Source organism: Eumetopias jubatus, unplaced genomic scaffold, assembly GCF_037043125.1.
Source record: "Eumetopias jubatus isolate StellerSeaLion01/CBP00866 unplaced genomic scaffold, mEumJub1_p1.0 scaffold_16, whole genome shotgun sequence".
NCBI classification, from domain to species: Eukaryota; Metazoa; Chordata; class Mammalia; order Carnivora; family Otariidae; genus Eumetopias; species Eumetopias jubatus.
In genome coordinates, this window is record NW_028274822.1 from 50,970,032 (window position 1) to 50,982,060 (window position 12,029).

Genomic DNA, 12,029 nt, shown 5'->3' on the forward strand with positions numbered 1-12,029 from the left:
ACTGGCCTCAGCAAACAAGTCCTCCAGCTCCTCCTGCTGCTCCTGCTCATTCCTGCGGCTTCTCAGACACTAACGCCAGACGGTGATGCCTCTTGGGTTGTGACTCCAGCGCAGAAACTTGGAGGAGCCCTTTGCCCGCCGTCCTACTTGGCAACAAACCTCTCCTAGCAGCGGTAAGAGTTGAATGGTAAGGGGAAAAATATCTTATCAAACCAAACGACTCCTTTGTTGATTCTTTCACCCCTCAGCATCAGGGTACGAGTTAGCGTTCCTTCGCACCAGGTTTGGCGAGTTATCGGGCACTAGGTATATACATACATATTTTTTTCTAACTATAGCGAGAAGGAAGTGGCAGGGTGCGCACAGGCTGTCATTAAGCGATATTCAACACTGGGAGCCGGAGCTTTGCTCTGTCCCTCCCCCAGCTCGGGGAGTTTCCTTGGGTTGGCGGGTGAAAGGCCAGGGGCGTTCTGACAGCTGTGTGCCCTCTTTTCCCTTCTGCGCAGAATGACCATGTGTAGCGGAGCGAGGCTGGCCCTCCTGGTCTACGGGATAATAATGCACAGCAGCGTCTACTGCTCACCTGCCGCCGCAGGACTCCGGTTTCCTGGAATCAGGTAGGTGCTGGCCGCCCTGGCTGAGCTGAGGCTTGGTTTCCCCTAACACTTCCTCCTGGTCGTCCTCCTGCAGTTGCGCGGTCCCGGCTATGACCATCTCCCCACCGGCTCCCAGTACGCCGCTGTCAGCCTGGGTCCGGCCTCGGGTCCCTGACCCGGGACCCGGCTCAGCACAAGGTCCAGGGCAGGCTCCACTGCAGCTCAGCGCCCCTCCCCCAGCTCAGCCCGCCGCAGCAAAGGGGTCGGGGTAAAGCAAGGGAGCTTCAGCGGGCTAGATAAACCTCCCCTCCCCCAGCCCCGCCCGCGGTAGGGGGCAGGGCCGGGCCCCGAGCTTGACTTCTTTTCCCTATTCTTAGCTTGAGTTAGGAGAACTTCTAATCTGGTGCCGCAGCGAGGTTGGAGGGTTGAGCGTGAAGCTCCCGTGGACTTTGCTTTGTTACAGCTTGTTCTGGACTATCGGGGCGGGGTCTCCCTCTCTTTCCTCTGATCTCCCTTTCACTTCATTCGAATTCTTTCCCCTAGAAGAGCTTTCTCTCAAGTGACACATTTTCCAACTGCAATTTGAATCTCAGACTGTCTTGGGGAAGGGGAGTGTTGGCCGGGTATGGTTGAGGAAAAGCGATTTGAGAGAAGGAAGAACAAGAATGAGTCTGAAAGGAAGGGGGAGCTTGTTTGGAGGTCTTGAAAGGAAGGGGGAGGAACGGATGAAACGGATGCAAGGCAGGAGGAAGAGAAAGCAGGCAGGCAGGCAGGACCAGGACAACCCTGCCCGCCTGAAGCTGGAGTAATCCTGGCTTTTTTCTTAACCCCTGGTTTCTAATCAGTTGGCACTGCCAGGTTCCTTACGCAGCCCCAAAGTCCCGGGGCGGTCAGCCTGAGAGTGGAAGCTCCCTTTGCAACGCAGCTTCCGCGCTCCGCCGGGCTCCCGGCCCTGCAGCTAGGAGCGCGCCTTCTGCCGGCAAAGCTGCTTCTCGGAGCCGCGCCCAAGAAAGGTCGCCTTTAAGGGCCGCTGATCATTGATTTGGCCGGAGAGATGGGTTCTGACTTCAATATTAGGATTCCAGCATCTGGGCACCGGGCAGGGATGAAAGTGTCCAGAAAGACCCGGGGACTCTGGGAAGCTGGGTTATAGAGGAGGCGCGTCGCCGAGGAAGGGCTGGGTGTGGGGCGGACGGAGGCATGTGCCTGCCTTGTCCTTACCTCTCCACGGATGAAGGAAAGGCGAGCAGAATAACGAAGTACGACTCTAAACCCTATTAGAGAGCGCTACTTGCCCTGGCGGCGTTCCGAGTCTCTCCAGCGGCCCAAAGCGAGGGGGTTTTGCGTTTTAGCCCATCACAACCTGTCCTTATAGCAAGGATAGAGGCGCTAGGCAAGGGCGACTTCGAGACCGCGGCGCTCCTGTTGGCTCTCCGTCCCTTGTTGACCCTTTCCCTTTCCGCCGCCCCAACATCCCTAACAGATTAGCGCGAACTATTTATTTAGAGGACTTATAAGTCCTATTTCACTCCTAGCAATTTTCAAAGTCCCGAGTGCCTGGCACTTTCCTCAGGCGAGGAGCACCAGAGTGCGCGGACATGCCACAGAATGAGCCACGGCCAAACAGGCTAAGTTTAGGGGCATCTATTATTCATGTTCCTGCCAGATCCTCTCCCGCTCAAAATAGAAGTCGGAGGTTCTCCGTGACCTACATCTGCGCGGGGAAGGGCTCCCCTGGGCTCAGAGGCTGGTGGGGGTGGCTGGCGGAGTCGGCCGCCGCACACCCCACCCATCTACCCTCCCTCTGTTTCTCTCTGGGCCTCCCTATCAGGTCTTCGCCTTGGCCAGCGTCTTGTCTCTCAGGACCTTTCCCGTCCCCGCCCGTGGCTGCTTGTTTGAGGTGGCTCAGGCGCCAGGCCCGTAGGGAGGTAGATACTTTTCGATGGCCAGGTGTACCGGGTCGGCACAGACGTCTCGGCTTCCCAGGGCCCTGCAAGGGCGACCCTTTATCCGCGAGAGGACAGGTCGGAGAGCCACTTGGAGGGATGGGGAATTTCTCTTGGGTATACTTTCTTTCGCCTTCCCTCTACCCCCTCCTCCGTCCCGGAAGAAGTGGCAATTCTCCGTGGGGGGACCTTCAGAAAGAAGGAAATCAGTCGCGAGCCCGCTTCTCTGGGTCCTTGCAGAGCCGGGGAGGGACTTGCACTGACCACTCCTTCTGCCTCCCCGGCTACCCCCGCAGGCCGGAGGACGAGGCGTACTACGAGGACGGAAACCCGCTGCAGTACTTCTACGACTCTGACCCTCCCGGCGTGGGGAGCCCCGCCTCCGCGCTGCGCGACGCCTACGCGCTCTACTACCCAGCAGAGAAGAGGTACCACCCGCGCGGCCTCCGCTACGGCCCGGGACTGAGGTGGAGGGAGGGGCAGGGTGGTGGCCCACCGAATAGGTTATTTTTCATAAAACCCCTCAAGCTTCTCTTCTCTCTGGCTGGTACCCATGAGAGCGACAGAAAGTTAGTAGCGGGCCGGTCTGTGTGGCCATAAGGGTCGCGTAGGACCAAAAGGTCTGTGGCCCAAGGAATGGTCGGGAGTGCGCGCCCCAACCAGACTCCATGCCTGCCATCCCTGGAGGGCAGCAGGAACTCCCGTTCCTAGCAGTCAGTCGCGGGGACATCTCGAAAGAGTAATTCGCTAGTTCTGTGCCTCCGGAGGGGTTTCCCGTTAGCCTCCCGGAGCGCCGAGGCGCGTTGAGTGCCCAGCTGGGGGCCTGGGGCGACTTCTTGGGGACAGAGTCAGTGACCTTGGGCACTCACTTTGCCTCCCCGTTAGAGATGTCACCCAAGGGATCCTTAACAAGGCCTACCGCAAAGTACTGGACCAGCTGTCCGCCAGGAAATACCTGCAGACACTCGTGGCCAAGGGCCTAGGGTAAGAGTTTGCGAAAGAGTTAAGCGGCGCAGGTCGGCGCGCGCGCTCCGGGGTGGGTGTCCGTGCGAGCGCGCGCGGGGTGGGCGGTGCCGCTTCTGCGTTCGTGCGTGCGCGTGGGCCCGAGGGTGCGTCTGCGACGCAGGGTCTTCGGGGCCAGCCGGCGGTCACAGGCGAAGGTTTTGATGCCGCGCTTTAAGTTTGGCGAGACAGTTCTGAGAGGCAAGAGGCAAGGAGAGGGCAAAGAAACCGGGGAGTTTGATCATTTTGAATTAAAAAAACAAAGATAAACCTAATAGCCTCCTTCCCTCCCCTCTCACCTCCCAGTCATTGAAAACCTTCGAGCTTCGCGGGACGATTTGCTATAATTTCTTCTAAGCATGATTGTTTATTTTTTTTAAACATTCTTTTACTGTAAATTCAAATCGAAACCCAACAAATCCTCAAATTTGGGCAGTTAGGGAAACAAACAGTTCTTGCGCGTGCCAGACAAACCCAGAGCACAGGGCTTGCGTGGAGCATCTCTCAGCAGAAGGCAACATTTTAATAAAGCCCATGGGGAAACAGATTACATTTTTCGCAATGAATAATTCATGTGATGAAAAATATTGCCTACAGCCTGTCGACTTATATTATTATCATCACGTTTTTCAACTTAGCGTGCGGAAGGAGAGGAGTGCTCATGTCTGACTAGGAATTGCAGAGTCGATGTAAAACTCTCAGGAAGCAGCCAACGTGGCACTTGGGGCTCTTTGGTTATTTTTTTCTGTACCGGGGAAGGGGGGGCGGTGGTGGTGGGAAGGGTGAGAGGAACAGTCAAGTTAGCGCAAAAGCGCGGATGGTCAAATCTCAAAGGGCAGCATTTGGAGGCAGGTTGGGCGTGACTCGCGCGTGCCCCTGGCCCGGACCTTATTTCGGGTCCTTTCCGTAAGGATTTAGTGCCAGGAAAGCCTCGGTGGGGAGGGAGGAATGAGGGGTTTCCATCACAGCCCTCCCCTCCAGCTGCTTATTGGCCGAGGAAGGCGGCGCGGTGGGCAATGAGAGCCGTGCCTTCCCTTGAAGGCTCCCGCGTGGGGTGGGGCCCACCTGCTCCCCGCAGCTATTGAATCTGTGTCTCCCGCCCCGCCACCTCTTCCCGACCCCTTTCCTTGCAGTGGGAACCTAGGCGGCGGCGCGGAGGACGACTCGGAGCCTCTCTCCAAGCGCCACTCAGACGGAATCTTCACCGACAGCTACAGTCGCTACCGGAAACAAATGGCTGTCAAGAAATACTTGGCCGCCGTCCTAGGGAAAAGGTATAAACAAAGGGTTAAAAACAAAGGACGCCGAATAGCGTATTTGTAGCGATGAGTTACCAGCTACCTTGTGTATACAATCCTGACACAATGACAAGTCACTTTCCCAACTGACTGAACAGTCATCGCTCATGTGTTCTATCCAAACATGTATTTATGTATGAAGTAAAGCCATTAAATGAATATTTTGATAATAATATTGTTTTTTCTTTTTACAAAGCACTAGAGAATGCACAGATATACTTTGTGGACCAATTATTGATATATATATATTACAAATATATATATTAAGAATATATATAGGTATAATAGACAGCAGTTCATACAGAGTGTGCACAAGGATTGAAAATTCGCCTGAGCTGTTTATGTTTTTATATAAAATAAATAGAAAAATAGACAATCATTGTTTTGAATATTACTCCTATTTTTGTAAAATGGAATTAAAAGGATAGTATTTTTATCCACGACAGGACTGAAGATATTAATACTGACCATTTGCTACTGTACATAACAATGCCCTGCTCCAGGGAGATTTGGAGGTAATCATTTGGGAGAATTGCTGAAGGGCATTCTTTCCTAGCGAGTCTCTGGGGCAGGCTGCTACAGTCCCAGCTGAACTCAACTAGGACTGTCCCCTTTTGTCCCCCTCGCTGGGTGGCAATTCCAGTACTTCTGCTTTCTTTGATTCTACTTTTATGTGTACTTGTCTCTCTTCAGACTCTCAGCCCAGAGGAAATTCTCCTGATAAAAACAACAGCTCAATCCAAATTTTGCTTCTCCCCAGAATTCACACCACTCCCTGGGGGAAGTGTTGTTGGGTTGTACAGAGAAGGGAGACTTGGTAGAAAAATCTCCCTTTTTTGTACTTCCAGGAAACTCAATATCCCAAGGTTAGGGCAATTGGAACAGAGTGAAGGAAATGTAGGTATATTGGAAGAGGCAGAGCATAAAGCAGTCAGAGGAGGACCCTGGAGAGGGACTGGTTTGGAGCTGCCCCAGGTCTGGGACTCTGAGGGTAAGCTGAGTCCCACCATAGGTCCCCTGCCTGACTGACTTTGGGCGCTGGATATTGGAAATGGATGCAAAGTACAATGTGTTTTTCTCCAGTGCTGTCAATGCTTCTCATCTTGTGAAATGACCAGGATGCTCCCCTTTGGACCCGGCTCTGTAGGAGCCACACTTTTGTGATTTTCTGAAGACTCTTTCCCACCCTCTTGCACTGTTGAAGTACCGTTTACCATTTTTCATTCATTTCTCTTAAACTTGTGAATGCTTCTTACTTTTTTTGTTGTCTGATGCAAGCACTTATTGTAAAGTTTAGGAACCCCTGTATAGTTACCACTAAGTAATTATGCACTAAATATGAACCTTTTGTTTCTTGTTTATTGAGTTTGTAGGTAAAATGTATTTTTCTACATTATGGCTTATTGCTTAGTAAAATTTATTTCATAAAACCAACCTTTGTCATATTAGAATGTGTAGTGTTCACATGTTGCTCAGTTTTTCTAACTGATAAATCATTTAAACCTCATCTTCATATGTATGAGTACTATATTATATTTGTGGTCAAAAGTGAGTTAAACAAGCTCCAACAGACCTTGAGAACCTCCCCCCTTGTATCCTTTCTTGGCTACAGAAATCATGTCTGTCTGTTTCCTATCAATTCCTTGAACATGTGAGTAATCTCTATAAACAAAAGAACCTTCACCCAGCAACCAGATCAAGCTACAACAGGCAAACCAGCCAAACTCCCAAAATTCAGGCACAGATTCTTTTGTGGAAAAAAAAAAAAGAGAGAAAGAGAACAAGAAAAGATTAAACACTAGCTTGTAAAGTTTAAAGGACCTTTCCTTTTCCTTTACGGATTTGATTCAGTATGAAGTCATAAATCAAAGAAAACAGAATTGGATTTGCATTCCCAGGCGGGATGGATGCTGCCAGGAGATCACATTGCAAACAGAGAAAGCACAGAGGCATTCGATCTATGCCTGAGTCCTGTGTATGGGATCAATCTTTCTTTAATTCTGCAGTCTCCTCAGGCAATGTGACACGGGATGCAGTTTGCAGCTTTAGTGCCTTTCTTCGCCTTTTAAATCGCCACGAATCACAGATGGCTATTTAGTGGCCCTACAATGCTGCAACACATCAGCTTGCGTTTTAGTCTTAATTATTTGTTTCTTGGATAATGGGCAGAGTTTTCTGTATTTGTGTCAGCTGTTAGTGGTGAAATAGGGCTCTAGTTAACCTTTTATTTATGAAGTCTAATTTAGTGTTCCCGTGGCTAGTTGCAAGCATTTACAGTGATCACCCAGTTTAATCTTTTGTATACTTTTTAGAAATGCCAAGAGCCTTACTAAGCTGGAGCAGATTTATGATATAGTGATAATTTAGGTAGATGTTAGTCTTGGAGCTCTTATTTTGTGTGCAACTGATTATAAAAACATCTTAACCAAGTATTATTACACACATGATATCTATAACTAGGACTTTGATAACTGTTATATAAAGTGTGTAAAATTTGTATGAATAAATTTTTGTAAACAATGCAACTTCGTCTAATGTTTGGAGAAAAAAAGACATTTAGGAAATAACTAAAATCTCTTAAAGAATTATATTTTCTTTAGCAATCATAAGATCTTTCATGTCTGGAATATATAAGCATCCATGTATTTTCATAAACTGTACTTTAATATATGCTTGATGTGTTAACTGAATTCAACTAAAAATTTAAAGTAGCTACTCAGATGGAGATGCCTAAGAAGATACTAAGTTCATAAATAGGCATGGATGTTGGAACACTTCTCGGATGCACCATTTAGATAAATTTCCATCCCCTAGTGTATATATACATTGCTCAATATTCAGAAAGTTACTATCCATTGGTGGGAGTTAGTACCTGGATATTAGTTATGCTTCTAAAATAACAATCTAACATGTTCTTTTACAAGTAACTCTTCAGACTAAATTGGTCTTGATGAAATTCTGCATAAAAATGACTTAAATAATTAGTTTTGGAGGTTTTAAAATGTTCAGAGATCTACAAACTATTTTTGATTAATGTGCTTTGGGTGGAAGGAAAAAGAACATGAACAAGCAAAGAGTTAATTGAATACCTTTAAAAATGTATTTTGAAAGGACAAAATGTGAACAGTCATTTGTGGATTCTTTGTTTTATTAATTGATATTAATGAACTTTAAAGCAAAACCTTCATATGAAATTCCCATGAATAGGGAATTCAGTTGTGTTTCTTTTGGAGCCCTTGACGATTTCTGGGCTTAAAAAAATATATTGAAAGTCATTTATAATAAGTCAAATACCATTTAATTTAAATTGCCAGAATTTCATATTAAAAATTAATGCATTCAATTAATAAATCAATAACTATGTCACAGTAATATTAAAGAATGAGCAAAAATCAGCAAGGATTCAAAAACTATCTTCAGAACTTGGCTCAGTATTTAAGGCCCAGAATCATGTAGGGAGGAGCTTATGATCTAGAGATCTCATTTGTAGTAAATTACAAAAAAAAAATACAGTACAATTCATATTTATATTGAATTTTATTTAATAAGTTTTTACTTCTCCATCTTTAACTGCCTACCCAATTGAGCTGCTGGTGTGGTAAATGGAAGAATGAAGAAAAATAATTTATTTGGTTGGGGGCTAATGACTTGTCAAGAAAGTAGAGATAAACCCCAGATTGGCTGACTTCAAGTGAAGTTCATGTATATAGCACCTTGCTATATTCTCTTATGTGGGATCAATCAAATGATAGTTTACCCTTGGAAGGCCTGATACATTTAGGTAGCCAAGAAGTGTGCCTTGTTGCTCTTAGGTCTGGGAATACATTAATACAATACAGTAAATATTTATTGAACATCTAAAACCAGGCACACTGGTTGAGAGAGCTTAACTAACACCTGGGAGTTAAGGTAGTATTTTTCCAAAGAATATTCTTCTGCTACAAGATCCTTATTAATGTAGATTGCAGGTCTCCACCAGGACACGTGAATCTGTGTTTTAAGTGAAAACCTTAGATTAATGGGCCCTAAATTTGAGACCACCTAGATTTAGAATTTGGTGACATACATATGCATATATGCATGCTGAGACTGGGTGTTTTTTTTTTTTTCATGTTAAATAAGCAACAAGTCATGCTACCTATACACACTAATAAATATATCAATAAGCTGTATTCTCCCAGGATGGACATTAGGTTCTTTGAAAAATTGCAGTATTTCCTGTAGGTTATTAAAGCTATAGTTAGCATCATTTTACTTATATATTCTGGTTGGACATCTCTGTCAAAAGGGCTTCTGGAAGGAGAGTGATCCTATAAGTAGAGTCCAAAAAATCCAATCACATGACCAAGAGATGAATGAAATTACTGAGAGAAACCGTGCAGCCATCTGGCAGTAAGTCTGCAGATCCAGAAGTCAACTTCGGATTGCATCATACCCAAATTTGGCGTGAATGTATCCCCACTACTGTTTACAAGAGGATTTCCGTTGGATGCCCCGCTATGACCTCAGACTCAACCCTACTGTTCACATGGTTACAAGATTGGGAACCAAGATCAAGTCCGAACTCTTCTCTTACATTGCAACCTTTTTTGATGAAGGGAGGTGCCTTCTCCTCTTGCTGCTGCCCATTGGTTTGTAACTGGGCGGCCCAGTGTAGTCATTCCCACTGTCCCCCAACTCAGTCCTTCCTCTTTGGGAGGATGGATTCATATCAGTCTTTGAAATGCTAATGCTCCTTTTAATCTCCGGACCATCCCTCTATGCCCCATTGTCTTTTCTCTGTCTACCCCACCTAAATATTCTGTAAGGTCCAGCTCAAGTCCTCTTTTTCTAGGGCTCTTCCTCAGCCTCTCAGAGTGACCATAGCTTCATTCCTCCCATGTCCACCCATGCACTGTTCTCCTGTGACCCTCACTCTCTGTAGTACTACTTTTTCTTTTAAAAGATTTTATTTATTTATTTATTTGATAGAGAGAGCACAAGCAGTGGGAGTGGCTGGCCGAGGGAGAAGCAGGCTCCCGGCAGAGCAGGGGGAGCCTGATGTGGGACTCAATCCCAGGACCCTGGGATCATGCTCTGAGCCGAAGGCAGTTGCTTAACCAACTGAGCCACCCAGGCACCCTGTAGTACTACTTCTGATCTCTAATTTCACACTGCTCTGCTTTGTTTCTTAACTGTTTTATAAGCTCATGGCTGTCTTCCCAGCTAGATGAACTCCTGGAGGCCATGGCCAGTGCATTGCACTTTAATGCCAACATATTTCTGGGAACATAGTAAATATCTCTTTGAGTGACTGAAACAACCAGAGGACTTAAGAATTCACCATGGCATCTCCCCCTTACTCTAATAGGACAGCTACAAAGCATATATAGGAAGTGAAATTAACTTACTAATTAAGTGTTCATCGTAAATGAAACTAGATCTCCCTCCAGGAAAAGCTATATGGAAAAGAATGCCAAAGTAATTAGATGTGTTCCTGCCATAAGATAAAATGAACTTTAAATTCACATATAGGCAAAAGACTGCAAAAGACTCAAGCTCTAGGCATTTATTTTTTCATTCTGATAAAGAAAAGAAGGATTGTATTTTCATACCAAAAAGAATTTACCTTATGCCTCAAGACAGTAATACCTTTTCCTAGAATAAAAGAAAAGGGGATTTCTTGAGACACAGACTGGGAACTGGACTGCTCTTAAAAATGATAATTTACAGAGTAGTTTTCTGCAGCTGCCAAGGAAACTTCTCCCATCAACAGAGATGTGATTTGAACATGAGTTCATAGACAGGAAAGAGGATATAATGAAAAATATTTTTAACAACAATGGATGGTATTATCTGGTCTAAATTTATTTTCTTCTTGGCTATATCTTTGCTATACATTACAGAATCCTAATTCAGGGAGGAATATTACCTGTAAACCTAAAAGAAAATAGACAATATGAAATGTGTCTGTGCACATTTCTCCTTCTCTTATTAACTACCCTGATTTTTGCTCTATTGATCACATGTCCCTCTTGGCTTTTATGGGACACTAACTCTAGATATAACTTCTAGATATAACTAATCAGGATAATTGTACTCCTGACCACAATTCAGGACTTGCCATGTGATCTATTTTAGGATAGTGAGATTAGAGAAGAATTTCTTTTTCCTGAAATTTTTGCTGGAAGTTTTTCTTCTGGGAAAGAAGTTTTACTTTCCTTCTGGGTGGTGTAGTATATAATGTAACACACAATATAAGAAGCCAGCCCTACAGTGGAGATGATACCAGGAAAGACAGAGAAGAGTGACGGAAGAAACATGTCCTTGACAACATCATTGAGCCCTTGAATCAAACCAACACTTAAGCCTGAACTACTACTGGACTGTTCTTGTGATATAAGCCAATAAATCCCCTTCTTGCTTAAGCCAGTTTTTGTTGTTGTTTGTTTGTTTTATTTTTTGTAATCTCAGTTAGGACCATGTTCCAAGTAATGGAAAACCCAACTCAAGCTGGTTCATTATCTTTTCTTCAGAGCTCAGAAGAGGGTATTAAAACTGGTCTGCAGAGGTTCCAGCCAACAGGAAGTGTTACAAATTCCGGTGCCTCAAGACTTCACATTCTCTGCTAAAATTCTACTCTAATGTTCTAATATTTAAAAATTATAAAATGCCTGGAAGTGAACCCTAATAACTTTTTTTTGACTACAGTAAGAACTATGCTTTGAGGAGACCTCCCCATCCTATGCTACCAACTATGCTACTTCTTTGAACCACTAGTGCCTTAGAAGTGCTCTACTCTGAAATTTTTAAAAAGCTCTGCTTTCTGAGTACAAACTACTATCCTATCATTGCTGCAATTGCCTACACCCATGAACCTTACAATAAAACACAGCAGAGAGCCACTTTGGAAGACAGTTTGGTTGTTTCTTACAAACTAAACATACTCTTACTGTAAGATCCAACAATCAGGCTGGATTTAGATCTACACAGAAAGCTGTCCATGGATGTTTAGAGCAGCTTTGTTCATAATTGCCAAAATTTGGAAGAACCAAGATGTCCTTCAGTAGGTGAATGGATAAATAAACTATAGTACATCCAGGCAATGGAATATTCAGTATTAAAAATAAATGAACTATCAAGCCATGAAGAGATATGGGCAAAATGTAAATGCATATTACTATGTGGAAGAAGCCAATCTGAGAAGG

General features: G+C 45.2%; 1 protein-coding gene across 1 annotated transcript; it reads left to right on the forward strand.

Annotated features, from left to right (window-relative positions):
- The first annotated feature begins 507 nt into the window (after positions 1 to 507).
- ADCYAP1 (adenylate cyclase activating polypeptide 1) lies at positions 508 to 4,867 on the forward strand. Its single transcript, XM_028094499.2, has 4 exons — positions 508 to 617; positions 2,839 to 2,970; positions 3,428 to 3,526; positions 4,678 to 4,867. The coding sequence occupies exons 1-4, from the start codon at positions 508 to 510 to the stop codon at positions 4,865 to 4,867; spliced, it is 531 nt and encodes a 176-aa protein (XP_027950300.1).
- The last annotated feature ends 7,162 nt before the right edge of the window (positions 4,868 to 12,029 follow it).